Source organism: Anser brachyrhynchus (genome assembly GCF_964034855.1).
Source record: "Anser brachyrhynchus genome assembly, chromosome: 12".
NCBI classification, from domain to species: Eukaryota; Metazoa; Chordata; class Aves; order Anseriformes; family Anatidae; genus Anser; species Anser brachyrhynchus.
In genome coordinates, this window is record NC_137707.1 from 19253994 (window position 1) to 19272501 (window position 18508).

General features: G+C 36.7%; 1 protein-coding gene and 1 long non-coding RNA gene across 15 annotated transcripts in view; one reads left to right on the plus strand and one right to left on the minus strand.

Moving 5' to 3' along the window:
* LOC308176787 (uncharacterized protein) overlaps nt 1–17928 on the minus strand; it is a gene marked incomplete at its 3' end in the record, with an annotated part of 75159 nt that extends 57231 nt beyond the window's left edge. For all 14 annotated transcript variants that reach the window (XR_013938598.1, XR_013938599.1, XR_013938600.1 and 11 more), the window contains exons 1-2: nt 17800–17928; nt 17508–17608 (exon numbers count right to left, since the gene is read on the minus strand). Coding sequence is in view for 11 of the 14 variants with exons in the window: in XM_080552971.1 (XP_080409097.1) it covers nt 17508–17608; nt 17800–17921 (223 nt within the window). The remainder of the gene's footprint in view (nt 1–17507; nt 17609–17799) is intronic.
* The window catches only part of LOC308176794, a 33530-nt gene continuing 32948 nt past the window's right edge, over nt 17927–18508 (plus strand). Inside the window, exon 1 of the long non-coding RNA XR_013938623.1 lies at nt 17927–18067. This is a non-coding gene — a long non-coding RNA (uncharacterized lncRNA). The remainder of the gene's footprint in view (nt 18068–18508) is intronic.

Here is an 18508-nt window from a genome sequence, read left to right on the forward strand (position 1 = left end):
ATCAAAAAATCTTTACCTTTTATTGAGTTACCAAATCTGTTAAATATTAAGAATAAATATAATTTCATATTAATATTCAGTTATGGAATACTGTTATCAAATTAATACCTATGGAAAAAACATCTTTAACTTGTTCTGAAAATTCTAGGTTGGTATTAACTCTATTTACACTCAAAAGAGTAACTTATTTTCCTTCCTCACCCCCAGCTCCTTCTATGAGTACTTGAACAAGGTCCTCCGCTGTAACCAGAAAGTAAGTAGAGACTGGAGGAGAAACAAACTGATCCTACCTTCTCTTTGTTCTAGTTCTGTTACGTTGTTTGTCCCTAAAAGGTAAGGCCTTTAGGGTATAAATATTATTATACATCTTAAAGCAGTCCTAAAAAGCCTCACAATCCCATGCCCTGGTACTAACAGACAATTTTACCTACCTTGGTATCTGCAGGGCATAAGCTATTTGGAATGTAGTACAAAATTTGTCAATGCAAATGACTGATGTAACAACTAGGGTAGAAGCTCTACATGTAGAAGGACCTGTTACCCATCTCTAAGGGTAGAAGACAAGCTAACTGCAGACTAATCAGCCTAACCTCAGTCCCTGGAAGGGGTACAGAGCAAATCCTCTTAGAAGCAATTTCTAAATACATGAAAATGAACATAATGGGGGCAGTTAACCTGGATTTACCAAGGGTCTGATCAAATTCATTGCTTAGCACAGTGAGGTGACAGGTGCTATGAACAAGGAAGGCAAGGGCAGTGAAAGTCATTTACCTTCACATACTCCTTCTACACAGTTTCCTTATCGCCAAATTGGTGACATAACAGTTGGGTATATTGACAATAAGATATGGGGAAAACTGGCTAGACTGCCAGGCTCAGTGTGCCAGGCATAAAGTCCAGCTGGCAGCCAGTAGCAAATGGCTTCTCTCAGGGATCTGTTAATGCCTTCATTAACAACCTGGACGACTGTACAAAGGGCACTCTCTGCACATGTTCATGACCACCAGGTAGGGGGAGCAGTCAATATACCAGAGGGCAGGGCTGCTACTGAGAAGAACCTGGGCAGGCTGGAGAAACGATGACAAGAACCTCATGAAGTACAACAAAACCAAATACAATATTTTACACAGAATGGAATAACTCTGTGCAATAACATAGCTGGAGACTGACTGGGAAGCAGCTCTGAAGAAAAGAAGGTGGGGGTCCTGTTGGACCCCAAGTTGAACATCAGCAAGCAACGCACCCCTGCAGCAAAGAAATCCAATTTCATCCTGGACTGTACTAGTGAGAGTGTAGCCAGCGAGTCCAAGGAAGGTTTTTCTTCCTGAGGGAGAGCAGCCAATGGGAACCCAGGCATTAAACTCTAACAAGGACTCCTAGATCTTGAACTTCAAACTGGGGTAATTCTCAAACAAATCCTAGGCCTTATAGAATGGAATTTCATTTCTACAACTCTTCTCCCCCATGTCTCTATAGCCACCTAAATTGTTGTTCTCCCCAGCTTCAAAGCCTTCCAAAATTAGTGTGAAATGACAAAGTCCAATAATACTCAGCATTAGGAAGATACCAAGTCTGCATCTAATGTCTGACCTGATATGAGCTGCAAATATCTAAAACACAATGAAGGAATTTTATAGCAACAAAGAGTGTTAATACAGCAGAAAGTAAGGGATTGTTGCCAGAGAAACAGTGATAAGCAAGGACGGCATTACTATAGCAACCGGGTGACATCAACAGATTTTTCCTATTCAGTGCACTGGGTGATAATGAACTGACAAAACAGCAGCTTCTCTATCTGTCTGCTCCCTGGATGTGGGCAGAACCCCAAATTTCATTGTTTCACACTAAGGGCATGCCTAATTAGGAGGTTTACAGGTTTCTTGACATCACTATGTTAGATCCTCTAATGTCCATTTCCTGTGTGGGAGTCCAAAGAGAGGCACATTCACTCCAAAATAAAAGAACAGCTCTCGCTGTCCCTTCGGAACAAAGCATTCTAAAGAGAATGAGGAGAGTCAAGGAAAAGATGGAAATACGGTCCATCACACAGCAGTGTGCCTCTCAGGGATCATCAGGCCACAGTTGATCAGGCAGCTGCACAGTGAAGTTTAAAACAGGATAAAATAGATTAGGTTTCAACTCCTGCCAAATTAATGCTTACTTTTAAGCTTCTAAATTTTCCAAGGGTAATGGTATCTTTCTGGACCACATTATCACATTGTGCAGAACGCTTTAAAAACAGTTAAACTTTTTGGTGGTGTTGGTAGTTTTGTTTTTGTTTTCTAAGACCTTGAATAGTATTATGTGCTCGATAGAAATGAGGAAGTACATGGAAAACAACAGGTGATAATATAAATAGAAAATAAAAACTAACTAAGGCTTGGAGGAATAAGAAAAATATTTCAGCATTTATAAAAATCTATAATATTTGCATCTCAAATAATACATACAACCCCAGCTAGGGAAATTACACTAGTCTTGTCTGTATCAAAGGAATGAAGAAATTGCCCCTTGAAATTTGTTGCAAACAAACCCACAATGTAACCTGACATTTGTCCTACAAGAAGAAATGCTGAATCTTTATTTAAAAGCCCAAACCTTCCATCTACTTAAGCCTAGAATATCCCTGCTATTTAAGTACACAACAATAAGAAACACATTGATAAGTTGAAAGATTTGTTAAATGGAATGTTTAATTAAGTGGTTACAAGGCTATCTTCTGTGACTGCCACAGCAGAATGCCCACCCAAGCTACTTTTAAACTGGGTTGCTTAGACACCAGTAGCAAAGCAGCTGCAGGACCAGTGCAATCTACAAACTGTTTCAAGATGCTGAACAAATATTCAAATAGCTCACAGTGAGTTTCTGGCTGCAATAATTAAGATGAGATAGACAAGTAAAATATACACACCCCAAAGCTGGCTAACCTGGGAAGAACTACATTACATCATGGTCACAGTGTTGTATCCACCATAGCTATACCTAAGAGAGAGTCAAAGCTTACAGAATTTATATTTTAACAGGATAACCAAAAGATAAAGTCCCATACAAGCCCAGCAATGTTCTTGGTAAGCAAGGAACAAGATTAAGGCTTCCCTATTATTTAGATTGTAATAATACCTGGCATGATTTAAACTTTTGAAATTTTTAATATGTTTGATTTATATAAGATTGTGTAAATGCAACTGAATTTGCATAATTTCATGGTATTTGCAACAGCCAAGAGGGCAGAAGGAATGATACAGGGAGGAAAAGTATCTGACAAGTTTTGATTTCTGATATTTGATCTCACAGTTCTGCCTTGTGAGGAAGAAATTATCTGCAGCCAGAATTGAATTTCATTCTCAACTCAAAGGTTACGGTCCTGGTGGACATGTTATGAATACCTAATGATAAGTCCATCTGTTGGAATTTTACCTTTTGAAAGAAACACTGCTTTGGGGCAAGAATCTCCTAGGATCCAACTACCCTGTGACAATAGTATGTTAGCATTTCAAGCTTGTAACAAAGGTGGAATTGTGGAATTATCACCCATATAAAACCACCAACAAGGACAAAAGTGCTTTGCAATATTAAAAATATGAACCATCAGAAGTAAGGTAGTTTCAGTTCACAGATTAAGTCTGAAAGCACTCAACACTCTTGCCCATTTAAGATCAGAAAATAACAAGTGGCTCTTACAAAACATGAAAAGTAGCAGTATCCCTATTTGTGTAGTTTCATTGTTTCGGATAAAATTTGGGAAGACAAAGAAATAACTTAGCACAGAAACTCAACACTAGGATTGTACATAAACCAATTATAACTACAAATTGTTTATCAAATGCTCATCTGTAAGCATGAACAAATTACTGTATGTTCATGTATCTCTGTATAAACCCAACAGATGTACTGAGATGCATTTCTTGAGCTGCACTCTCTTTAAATTCTGGTAAGAATGGTTTGTATTGTTCTATACTGCAGTTCCTAAGGGTACAAGCAAGAAGACAGGTCTTCCACATTCTACGTCTTCACAGGGTACTGGAATTACTTAATCATAAGGGCTTAGTAATCCAAGCAAGAAACTTGGTTTTATATTTGTTCCTGGTACCATGGAGTCATTTCACTGCCAAAGACCTGGGTCCTGCCAGCACACACTAGCAAGAAACAACGTAACCACTGAATTTTAAAGGCCACACTGAAACAGCCACTAGACTAATGAATTGCTTAATCTGCTTGAGGAAAGAAAGGCTTTGCAGAGGGATTTGGATAGGCTAGATCAATGGGCCAAGCCCACTCAGGGGGTACAATTCGAGCAAGATCTGATAAACATAGATCACATTGAATACCATTTGTCCTCAAGACAATGCTTTCATACATAACATTTGCACCATTATGCCAGTTGCTCAGAATAGATAGTAATCTCAAGAAGCACAGTGGAATTTATGGTTTTCTCTAAATGCCCATGAAATCACATAGAGCCTTTCAGTTACATCAACAGGCTTTTGGTCAGGGCCCTACAGAGTTTCTTCATTTGTGAAGCAGGTGACACGTTGAGCAATTTAGAAAAGATGAAGCCTAGCATTCCCCACCTGCAAACCATCTGTATCTAATTATCGCAACACTAATTAGAATCATTATCAAGAGAGATTAAAGCAACAAACCCCTGACTCTTACAGTACACTTCACACTTTTGGAAATTAAAAGACAGGCCACTTACAATGCAGTTTAAATTAATTTGTTTCAGTTACCTCTCTAACACCAGACATTTACTGGATGAGTTATGTTTGTCTCTGTGCCACAGCCTCTTGAATTTTTCATTGAAATAATAACCTATACAGGCCATCTGAAAACAAAAGTGACAAAAAAAACAAGCACCCAGTGAATGATACCATAATTTCAGATACTAATGTGCACCAAAATGAAAATGCTCATTTTCTACAAGGAAAAATATCTTTCTAAGTTGCTAAATGAGATCCATTTCATGCATGATAAAATTCACTCTGCATACATTTCATTAAAACATTGCCCTTTTTGACAGTTAAAAAGGAATACAATCAAAAAAGTCATTTAATTTACAGAGTAAGTACAGATGTAGCATTGCTTTTATAATTTCTTCAAGAAGTTCAGATCCATACAAACATGTCCAAACAACCTATAAAAGCACACTTATACATTGTGAACAGACTTGCACCTAAAACCTTGTCATTGTTCTGGGATATTTTATCTGCATAGGTGTCAAGTAAACACTCCACTGCTTATATCCCCCAGAATCACGGAATTTAGGTTGGAGAAGACCCTTAGGATCATCAGGTCCAACCATCAACCTAACACTACCAAGTATACCACTAAACCACATCCCTAATTGCCACATTCACAATTCAAACATCTACAGTTATTATTCAGAACATTGTACACTATTTTTCTTGCACTTACCACACACATATTGCAATATGGTTCTAATAAAAGGCAATTTTATTTTCTGATAGGAAGCTTATTTCATTTTTATTAGCTTCTCTAGAAGTGGCAGTTCAGTTAATTCTTATTCACATTTTCTAATAAGAAAGTGTCCAGAACTTTTAAGAATAAAAAGTTTACCAGCTGGAATGAATCAACACAGTTCTAACAACCTGATCCATGCTGAAATATACAAATATCTCACTTAAAATACAAAACAAACAAACAAACAAAAAACACCACCAACTACAACAAAAAAACAGAACTGCCGACATTATTTTTTTTCCTTACACCAGAAGTAAGGTGCACTTAATGAAAAGGTGAAACAAATTAAAAGGCACAAGAGAAAATATCTGTTAATGATGCACATATTTACTACTGCCCTACAGCCCACATTTCTCACCTTTCACTTTCACCATGAGGAATCCCTCTAGAACACTCTACCCAGTTCTGGAAAAATACTTGGCCAAGAGAATGCAATATAGACAATACAGAGAAATGCACGACTTGGTGAGAAAAGTTTTAAAATTCAGTTAAAAGTAAAATTTTAAGGTGTATAAAAGTGAAAATATTCAAATTGTAACTCCTGATGGCATTTCCTGATGGTGAACTGCAGGAAAAAAAAAAAAGTGTACTTTGGTGAAATGGGATAAATCACAAAAAAATAAAATAAAAACAAACAAAAAACATTAGCCTCGCAAGTCATCCCAGCCTTGAAATCTGCAAAATTAGACGATTTTTGAAGATAAAAGCTAAAAGAGATTTCTTAAGAAACCTCAGAACAATAGACAATACATAGTAACATTAAGCAATTATTCAGCAGTTGAACAGATGAGAATTCAGTTGGGCCTTTCAAATTTCTAGTGGCTTTTTTTTTACCTCTAGTTTTTCAAAGAAATATATATTTTCAAAGAAATATTTCAAAAAATATATATTTAAATTGGACTCTTGCTAAAGTAATTAGTATCTTGAGAATACTTGATTGTTTTTCTGTAAACTTCACCATATGTCAAGCATTTGTAGTAATAAAGATGAAATAAGAGAAAGATTTGTCTTGTGGCTACAGCAGCGGACAGAGACATGTTAAGATCCTGATTACCTTTTCCAAGCTTTAACAGTGCTTTATCTGTTTATGCCCAGCCAGCAATGCCTGCACTTCCCAATCACCTACCCATGAGAGTTGAAACATGACTATTTGAGAGGACGTGCTCCCTTTCTAAACATGATTCCCAGAAGATGATCCTTAACAGAAAAACTGGCTCACGGCTTCTCTCTTTAGGACCACAAAAAATCCTGCAATAAGGCTCCTTAAGTTTGGGCAGATGCTGTACTGAAATGGTGAGAAGGCTCTTATGTAGCCTAACTGGTCTTGCTCTATATAGAATACGTTTCTGTCATGGGATCTTTTCTGACTTGGACAGACCACCTGCTTGTGTAACCACAACAGTCACTATAATCACTACTCATCCATTTGACAGTATTGGACTTTGTTTGTAGTAAGTGGTACTGAACAGTTTTATAAGCACCATTTCCGCCATTTGACTGCTACTGATACGGTACTACTGAAGTATAATAAAATGCAGCATACAGATGGAGCTGTTACGCACCAAAACCCCAAAGAATAGAATTATGATATTGCTTATACATATAGTTCCCATAAACACATTAGTACCAGACATACACTCTGCATTTTAACGTTTACAAGTCAGAGTTGAGCAAACTTACCTCATTAACTTTTCAGGTTACTGTTGTAGTTTAACCCTGGCAGGCAACTAAGTACCACATAGCTACTTACTCTCCCCAGGTGGGAAGGGGGAAGAGAATTGGAAAGGTCAAAGCACAAGAACTCACGGGTTGAAATAAAGACAGTTTACTAGATGAATCAAAAGCCACACACACAAGCAAAGCAAAGCAAGGAATTCCCATTCACAGGCAGGTCTTCAGCCATTTCCAGGCAAGCAGGGCTCATCATGTCTTCCCTCAGCATTAGTGTTCTTCCACTAATGGGACAATGAGGGGATGAAAATACCATTTGATTCTTCTCTTTCCCTCAGGGGAAGAGAAGCACACCCTGTGAAGGTCATTTTTCACCTCCTTTCATTTACCACACAATCAAAACGTGAGGCCTGACTTTACTTCTAGGTTTCTATGACCGTATTCATCAAATAGAACTAAAATATTTCATAGGCTATCATATGAAGTTTTCACAATTTTTGAATTCCATGCATCAGGGCCATGTACTGTGCTCAGTAGAGCACCAGCCAAAGCTCTGGCCTCATTGTAGCACAACTGAATTGAATTTGATAGAAGAAAATTTGCCTGTTGTCTTTGTCGTGTTCATTTAACTCTGGAAAAGTATACAAGCTTCTGTTACAAAACTTGTTCTTAATATAGCTCTATTTCTTTCTAAGTTTACATACTTGTTAATCTATGATGCATTGAAAAGGAAGTTTTTGTCTAGTGACCTTTGCAGTCTTCTTTCTAAAAATGCATTTTTTAGACTAGATTCCTATAAATTAAATCCATATAAATTAAACTTGCAGTAACAGGAGGCCTGAAACTGTCACTGAAGTGACAAGTTATATATGTTGTGGTATGATTCTAGCAGTTTAATCTTCCCTCTGCAATCAGCAGCACTCACAGCAGTAGACAGTAAAAGGAATCTGAAGAGGGAGGGAAGCAGCTGTATATCCTTGCAGCAGACAGGTAAGGAACGTGTCAATACGGACATCAGATCTGTATGCTTTACACTGCTTCAGGCAGCACAACAAAGCAACAACAATCTTTTAGAAGATATGACAGGCACTAGGTAATTCTTACTCATTTGGGGTCACTGCACTTAAAACTTTTTAATAGCTCTTCCTTCCAGTTTTGGTATGAAATCTACATCTACAGACCATATTTTTTCCCCTGTGTTTTTAACTTACTTATTTTACAAGCACAAAATCTGTTACTACTACACTTCCTACTGTTCTCATGATCTTCCCTTTACTTCCTCAGACAGTTTTGATTTCTACCTAATAAATCATTGTGGTACACATCTAAAAACTCTATTAAATGGCAGATACCAGTGAAACCATTCGAGCAACTCATTCATTCATACACAAAACTCCCTGAGTGTCTGCAAGAGTCCTGGTATATAACCTATGCCAAGCATGGAGATCCTAGCTTTCCCAGGTGCTGTTAGCAGAGCACAGTTCATAATAGATGTTCTGCATAGGATGTTACTGTGGATTACCGGGTTGCATTGTTCTTGTTCAGAATGAGGAAAAAAAAATACCACTGGTGCCAGATTTATGAACCATAGCAAGAAACTAAGACCAATATCTAGACAACCTACCTGTGAAAAGCAGCATGTTTTAATTTAAAAAAAAAAAAAATTAATTAAAAAATAAAAACTTCTTTTTTAAACAGCAGAGCTGTTTATATTGTCATAAAACTTGTCCTTATCCAATATAACTTCACATGGATACAAAAGAAGATATTTTAAACCTGTCTTTCATGCTCATTTTCTCCAGAAAACGGTACTGTTCGAAGATCTTTCCTAATACTTGCAGCCTAACAGTCCCCAGTGGATGCTTCATAGAGCCATGTGGAATTTCTCACAAATATGATCCAACTTGAATACAATCATTTTAAGAGATAGGTACTTTCTTTTCTGTCATCTTTTCTCTAATTGCATCATTATTAATATTATTGTTATTTTTGGACTGGAAAAACATACGAAAAGCAGATTTACCTTTTTAAAAAATATATGAACTAAGGATGTTAGTTGTAGAGTGTTGCAAGGACTTTCTACCATGACTTGAAGGAATATCCTTTAATAATTATATTATGTCCATGTGCTTTCTGTATTAATGACATTGCTATGGCTTCCATCATTGTCCTCCCTCAGAAGGATCTAACTTGTGTATGAAATCATCTGAAAAATGATTAGTACATCAAGATTGCATGATGAACACGTGCAAACATAACATGCTCACTTTGGTGAAATCTCATTAGACATAGCTTTTACTGCAAAGCCTTGGTAAGTGTCTTTGTCCCATCTTCAGTGAAAGGCCTCTGTTGCTCCCAGGTCCTGCACATCAGACTGATACTGTTTCAGCTGCTACTACTACTGTGCTCCTTCTCTACCTCCTACCTGGCAGGCTGACTGTAGCCACAAATTTCTTCTACCCTTTTTTCTTTAACTGGTACCAACACTGACAATAACAGCTGCCTCCTTCCCTGCACTCCTATCTAGGCTAATGGTGAGGTTTGCTACCTTTGCAATGGACAGGCAAGTTATTATGTAGCCCAGTCAGTTACCAAAAACCCAGGTTCTGAGCTCTATTGAGCTCAAACATCTTCCTCTGAGGATGCTTCCTGAGCTGAATGACAAAGTCTCTATCAGCAAGCCTCTATGGCTGGATGGATATGATGCAGAACCAGCTGTACATGTTTTAGAGATTTCCCTGGGGTAAGGTAACTTAAATGGTGGGTGGAAGAAGAGAAGAAAACAAAAGGCTGCCACACTATAAGTTTGTTTCCTTCACAATATGTTACAGTGCAGCTGCTTTAAAGTGTGATTAAAGAAAAATTAATGACATTTTGAAAGACAACTCAGATGAGTAAAAAACTGATAACACATGAAATACTGTTTAACTTGGGCTAAAACTCAAGATGAATCACCAGTGACATACCAACTTAAAAGCAGTTAATCTCCAGGCTTATTGAACTTCAACAAAGCAGTTTCAGAAGTACAGAGCGCTGTGCACTGAGGGTGGTCTGCCACTCAGAGTTCATACATTAGTGTTTAACAGGTGTACTTTTCTCAATTGTTCTGACAAATTTATTTTACTCTGGAAAACTGCTTTCCAGTAATTCTTCAATTTTATGTTCAATTTTGTGTTGTGTCAAAATATAGTCTAGTTGCCCTATATAAAACTTATCAACTCACTAGTGCCAGTCTCTCATATCCTTGAGATCAAGACCCTTTCCTTAAGATTTTTGATGTAGCACGTAGTATCAATTGGAAACATCAATCCAGATTGCATCAGCAACCTGGAAACTCAAAGAATAATCTGTGACTTGATTCCACTCTAACTCAGATTAAATGTATGTTGACACAGCCTGGAATGGCTTGCATCTTACTTTGACTATGTTATTTTCTTAAAAACTTGAGTATTGTTTCTAAAGATATGATTAGTCTACTGCTAGCTTTCACTGTTCCAGAATGCTCATCAGGTTCTCATATGCTCACTATTTCAATCTACTTGTAAACTGGAATTTAAAAAAAAAAAAAACAAAAAAAACCCCACATTGTCACGTAAGGTCAGTGGCAGATTCACCTGCCAATATCAAAAGAAACGAGATCTGGCTCTTCACATACAGGAGTTAGTCTTGGTAGCATACTGTAAACAGATGTTGCAGTGAAATAGTTAATGCAGAAGACAGCAAGGCACAGTCTGGTAGTTCAGTTTGTAACACTTCAATATTTCAGAAGAAATTTTTTTTTTTTTTAATTCTCTAGTCCTCTGCTATATCTGGACACGCAAAAGCAGTGCCATCATATTAGAGACACATCATTTCAGACAAGTATTTTAATGAGTGAATTAAAGTAAATTAATAGAAAATGAACTCAAGACTATGGAAAAAAATCTTTCAAAAGGTGTAAGCATGAATTCTAAGTGTCCAGCTCCTCTCAGAAGAGTATTAACTGCTATTTTCATCTCTGAACCTTTTCCTTTGGCTTAAGTTAAAGAAAGACATAATTTTGCAAAACAGGATTGATAAAATTTAAATACAGTTTTCCTTGTTCAGATGCTGAGATTAAATTTCAAATTTTAGGTCATCCTCCAATTCTATTTTTCAAGCATTAGAATGATAGATGTCAACTTACTGAGGCTGTTATTAAGGAATTGGGTAAAATGGGAAGTTCTGGATTGCTCAGTACTTAGAATTCTTCCCCTACCCATATAAGATTTCATGCCCATGTTAATAGGACTTATACATGCATTTTGCCTTGAGCACAAGGGAGTTTTGTTCACATGATTATGTGAAGTAATAATTTTAATACACTGGAGTTCTTTATATAGTAAACTTGTAAAACTGAGAGCAACTGGCGGACATGCATTAATACAATTGTGTTCAAGATTTTTTGCTAAACAAAAACACACGCCCATTCTCCCTCCTCAATTTTTGTTTTTCTTCAAATGAATTCCATTTTATAGGGAGTGGGAGGGGAGACAAAACAAAGTCATCAATGTATGCAATCCTCTCTCTCTGGAAGCACGTTGAAATTATCTTGCAACTGTAGAGTTTGAATTTCTAAAATACTTTCACGTTATGACTGAGGGAGGTAAGGAAGGAAGAAATTAAAATCATAATTTACATTCCTGTGAAGGAAATTCCTCTTTCATGTTACATATGAATAAGATAAAATGATTAGCTAAAAATCAGCAATTTATAGCAGTCCCTGGAGGCATCAGTTTAATGGACAAGAGGCGCCTCTGAACATATGCAGTCTTTCATATCCAATGTATTTTATCCCTGTCTCTCAGAAACTTTATAGCATTTGACTTGTGCTTCTGTGCACATATGTTTTTAAATTAAGAATCAAATAGTAATATCTATAGCTAGAAAGATTGTAAATAATTCATTTGTCCCATTTACATGCACCAAAGAAAACTGAGGCAGACCATGGACAGAGGTCCATTTTGATAAAACACTGTGCACTACTTGAGAGTTATATACAGAATGGTAATATCCCGATGTAATACCATTCATCCTTAAAAAATATGGGTTACCTTAGGTTTCTAACATAACCTGAACAGTCAGCCAGCATAGTCTGGAAAGGAATAATGTTTTCTGGTGTATTGTTTAAGTTTGAGACGCAGCTTTCAAGCAAGTTCTCATAAACATGAGACTATTGACATTTTAACCTTCTTTATAAGGCTACCAAGGTTGCAATTCTGAGAAGCTGTAGATTAAAGGTATACATTATACAAGAAAATACAATTGGAATATCCAACAGGCCATAAATCACACCTGGCATAAGACAAATTAAGAGAGGTATGACAAGACAACTTAGAAATTGACTGAAACCCCTACATCATGTGCAACCACTGGATTGACCTTTATTGGCTTTATACCGTAACGACGATAAAATAAAATTCCTTAATGCAATGCAACCCACAATAATAGTCAAGCTTAATTTAACCTTGTTGAAAGAGCAACTTTCAAAAGCAAACGGTTTTTCCCCTGAAAAAGACTTATCTGCAATACAGCTCTACACAAGTTCTGGAGAATATAGATGTATATATAAGTTTCCTTAAAGGAAATTAGTAACTACAATAGAAAATGCTTTTTTACATGCTGGTCTTTTAATTAAGAATTATAATTGTTTTTCTGCGTATTAAATGCACAACAAATTGTGTGTTAAATGATCATTTATCATTGAAATTGACAGTTCTGTTAAGTACCATCTTCATATTAAGAATTTTCCTGTAATCATGCTTGGAAAAATATTTCTTAAAGACTTAAGGCTTATGTACTGCTTGTTAGTAACTATACATATTAGAAGCAAATTATTTTATAAAAACTCTTAAAAGACTGGGTATGTTTTGACATTTTTAATTGAGCATGCATTATAAGTAGGGCTTGCTTTCTTCTATTACCCTGTTTTGTATGCAGTCTGTGTTTGAAAACAGAGACTCCAATGTGATTCAGCAGCATTTTTTTTTTCTGAACTGCTTCTCTAGCCACGTTAGAATATCTAATGGGATAGAAAACAAAAACAAGAAAAGGCCTATTTTTTAAGGAAACTGCATTCTTCTGTAAGGTATATTTTAGTGAAGTTGATGCCAATCATAAAATATAATGATGCTAACTCAGCATGTCAAGACATTTTATTACTCATGTTCTTGTTATTTACTAAGGATTTGCCTAACATGGACCAGTTAGGGCTGTGAACTAGTGCATGACTATACAGCACACAAGCCACTTTGCACCATCCTAGTGTTCTAGCGCACTCAAGAACACCTATCTGCAAGATTCCAGACTGAATGTATGCAGTAAATACCTAGCAAAGTAAGGAAAGCGTTGCATAAACTTTAATCACCATTATCTGTGCTGACAAGGTCTCAGGTTCTGAATATTTTCATGACCACGGATTACCTCAACAGAGTTTAAAAGAGATACTATGGGAAAAATCAATCTGCCCCAAGATCCCAGTGAAAATATAATCTGCAGCTGCCTCTTATACGTCACGTATAAGAAGCTAAAGTACTTGAATAAATATCTGTAATTTACATAGCCAAGATTTTAACTTAACTGTGGGTTAGAAAGGTAGCATTTTCTAGGATTCGTAAGTTCCTTTTAATAAGGTGTTCAAACTTTTTTTTTTAAAAACAAACACTATTTCAAAACTCATTCTAATGAAAGCAGAAGGCAGGATAGCAACTACAGTGTCACCTTAATCCGGCATCAGAGCATCACAAGAGTTACACAAAAGTTGCATCACTACCAACACCAAATTAAAATAAAGGCAATCTAGTTCCATCTACAATTTTTCTCCCTTTTTAGAATTACAGTAGTATTACTACAAATAGAATTGCAGTATTACCTAAAGCACATGCACGTCAGCATATTTAAAAAAGAACATCTCAAAACTATTAACATTAGATAGTTAATAATATAGTTTCTGGTATTCAAATTATTGGGCTTTGCTCATGTCATATCACCTCATCTTGATCTGTCTGACAATCATTCATTTAACGCAGATTAAAGAACTATGATTAGCCACATCATCACAACCCTATTTTGGGTTGTACAAGTGTATAGGCAGGCAGTTTTTGTCAGCACAGCTACAGTAGTCACAAATTATACTACAGATGCCATCACTGTGTTTGTAGAGACTTGTAATGGACACATAGTCAGACCATCCAGCTTCTCAATAATCCTTTTTTGGCAGTCACTCTGACAGTAAAAGCTTCATCTTTGACAATTCAGATTTCAGCTTTACTGCCAGGCATTAAATATGTTATTTCTTTTGCTCCCTGTGCAAATTCTCCAACAATAAAGACTGTAAGTGAAAAAGTAATTGCAACAAAATGATTTTAAAAAGTTTACCTCCACAAAAACAAACAAACACACTACATACTAAAAGCAATTTTATCCTTTCAGGATAATGTGCTCCAAAGAGTAAAAGCAACAAGAATGCCAGTCTTTGCACATCAAATAAGCAGCTCAATGGAATTCAAGTCTACTGTTACTGACAAAAACAATTTACATTAAATCATTTTCCATTTAATATATGCAAGCCACAAACCTTTTTTGATTGCAATCAACATACATGCTACATCAATTCAACTCAGATGCATTCTTTGTTTTTTGTTCAGCTTTCTAGCTGTTCTGACAGAATGCCTTCAAAGAACTTGAATAAGACAATTATAAATTGTGCTAAATGTCCTTTTCCTCAGTACTTACATCTTTGTCTAATCTATACAGCTATCGTTACAGATAGAAGAGGAGCAGTGATCACGTTAAAGTACAAAAGTTGTATTCACAAAAGGCAAGAAAATTTATAATTAAGGTTGAAGCTTTCTATTCATTCCGTTCTCCCTAGATACTATGGTTTTCAGAGCCTAAAAAATTACCCACCATCTGAAGACTTAAATTGCATCACAAGATTCAGAGACTGAGAACAATCTCAGTCTAGATTCCTTATTCTCAGAACTGTACTTGAAATGCTATCAATAGTAGTTGCTCATATGACACTAAGATTTGCTTTACAGTGAACCATTTTCCCATTCACAGCATCCAAAATAGTCTTATGCACAAATAACAGCTTTAAATTCTCACTTCTAAGACAAGTTTCTAGATGCTACCTAGCACCTTTACCTCAAAAATAACAATCCAAGAAACTTGAACATACACTATCTGCAAGTGCAAGTTCTGATTAACGTGCAGTTTAACTGCAGTATTAGTATAAAAAGATGTTTCATATTAACAATAATTCAGTAATCTGCAAGTGAATGGTTATATACTTTAATATGCATCACAGAACATATGAAGAAAGATGATTTTAAAGCCTATTTTTCATATTTTTATCAGTGAGACAGCCAAAAAATTTCATTTGAACCATTGATGTCAAGGGGATATTATCCATACCAACTGTCAAGGAGAAAGTTATCAATATTCACAAGTGAAATAATCAATTTCAACGTTTATTTATTCTAAATGATGACTAACAGGTGGAACCTGTTTAAAAGAACTACCCTTAAGTTTTATTCAAGGGTTAAGTGTACTACTCACATAGTTTGGAGAAAAAGTCAAGTTCAAGACATCCAAAAAATAAATATGAGAGAACTGAATTAAATGATAAAAATAACCTTCCTAAAATATCCTGAACAAAGATATTCCATTCCTTACAAGACTGTCCAGAAATAGAAACTAGCTTGCTAAAATACATGAAAGCTGAGATTATTCTGATGATCTGATTTAGGTCTGTTTAACAACTGCTAGATAATTAATCCAAAGTGGCAGCCAAAGGAAGACAACAGTCATGAAATACCAATTTCAAGAGAGAGCTGGTATGAAAATAAAGGGGGGAAATGCTTCATCTGTTAATCTGTCTGGATCTATTTATCTTAATATATTTTTTTTTTATTTAAACACAACATCTCACGGGTAACAGAGATCCAGGTTTTATTCTTACAATCAAGAGTAACAAGGTAAACAGTAGTGCAGTTCCGTAAGCACAAGCTTCCTGATCAAAACTACTTTCCATCCAGGGAAACTGACAGCTAGTGGAGGTCTTTGGAAGATGACGCAGTTTTACAACAATTTTACCTATCTATTATTAAGCCCAGCAGATGCATCAAATGTTTTCAAAAAGTACTCTATCAGACATTTGCTTTCAAAAAAACCCAAAAGTTACATTTATCCACACTTTAACAATGTCTATATAGGAAATCAGTCTTAAATACAAAGTAAAAGCACACTTCCACTCTTTTTCTGAAGTTCAAAAGCAGTTTTACATTTTAATTATATGTTTTCCTCAAGGTGTCATTATAGAACCATTAAAAACCTCTCCATGGCTAAATTAGAAGGAAGATTAATTATAGTATTGCTTTTCCAATTATTAAGTATAAATATTCCAAACTGCATTTGTACATATGACATTTTATCATGAGGAAGAAAAGTTTTATTGAGGAAAGCGTACCAAGATATTAATGAAATAATCCATGAATAAAGGACACCTACCTTCTCTTCCGTCCTATATTTCCCCAAAGAAAACCCAGTCTAAGAACAGAAACTCTTTTCTAAAAGTAACACTTCAAAATAGTTTCAAAGCATATCCAGCAAATAACAATACAGTTGTGTCACATTTTTTCCCCCTTCTACTTCTACGGGCAACAACTTTCCATTCTTATTTTTAGTCACTAATGTTTTCTTATGAGCCACTTTGTTTTGCTGACAAGTGTGTCCCCTCCCCTAATGGAAAAATGTGTAATCTATTATTCATTCAAGCCATTTTGTTTCTAACAATGACGAAGTACATACTTTATGTCATGCTCTACTGTGTGACTAATGAGAACATAAAATTTGAGCTGTACATTTGTATTCTTAGAAACCTCAAATTAGCACCATTTTTAATATAACAATAATCTTATTAGCATAACTTTTCTGCTTTTGAATAACATGCTCAAATAAATTTAAATGGTTTAAGTTATAGACTTCGTAGACCATAAAAACTATTAAAGAGATCAACCTAGTCCATTCTTGATCCAAAATTACAGCACACTAGAGTCACCCTTACTGTGGTTTGAATACAGTCCTTAATAAGCTAACGTAATGGTTTCCAATTTGCTCTTTTCCATTACTTTACAGTTTTGTGACCTCCATATTATTCTGTCACAATAATTAATTTTATATACATGGCAGCTGACAGTAAAGAACCGCATAGATATTTTTGATTTAGGGAAGTTTGTTGTAGGCACTCATAAGTGGGCCATGACTGCAGGCAGCCCCCCAGCCTGTGAAACACCCTGTCTCTTAACTGTCTGTCTTCTTCACTTAGCACCCACCTTCTTTCTCCACAAGGACCTTCTTCCTCATCTGAGTGGTGGGTGGCATCCTCCTCAGAAGACTTCCAGCAACTCCTCCTTCTCTTCTAAACCAAGAGCTCCTAAAGAAGGAGACTGAAATAAGGCCACCCTAAACTGCTGTGCTGTTCCTACACCTGGTTACTGAGGAAAAGCATCTTCTTCTCCCAAACTTTTCCTGAAGCAGCCCCTAAAAAGTCACCACAACCCCCGAAAAGGGGGAAACAGTAAGCAGCTGAAACAAGGGGGTAAGGAAAACGGGAGCTTTTCGTACCGCTTCCTCAGGACAGGGGCAGCACTACGATGCATCACCTCCCCAGGGACGCGGAGGGAGGAGGCACAAGGGCTGCCTGCCTCCCCGCCCCACCCTCTTTCTCCTCCGCTGACAGCAGTCATGAGGGCGGCTCTTCACCTGAGGCAGGCATGGCACGGGCGGTGGCTTTTTCCCCTCACCGCGACCGCTCAGGTGCCATCCCGAAGAGGAGGGCTGCTAGAAGCGTCAGCGCAGCTCAGCACTGGCTACAGGCACCGAGCCCTTCCAGGTATTTCCTTCGGCTTTGCTGAAGCCACGTTTCTCAAAATGGAGGGCGGCCCATGCGAGCCCCTGCTGCGACTCACGCTTTCCCGCCCACCTCAGGCGGGGCCTCATGAGAGCCACGCCAATTCCCTTTAGTCTGCCCGTTCTTGTAAAGAATATCTTGCCGCTATATTTATTTTAAAATAAGCACAGTAGTAGATCTGGTGGGTTTTTTTATTCTTTTTATTCTCCCTGGGTTGTTGTTTGGTCTTATGTTGCTGGACAAAGCAAGCAAGAGGTCTGGAGCTTGCTTTGTCCACAGCAGCTGTTTCTGCTTGCCCAACTGAAACAGTTGAAATGACTTGGAAAGAGTAGCCTTAAAGAAATACATTAGAGGATCTGTATATATAAAAGTGCTGATCTTTTATTTGTCTGATGTCAGCCAGGTAGATGATCACAGAAGTAA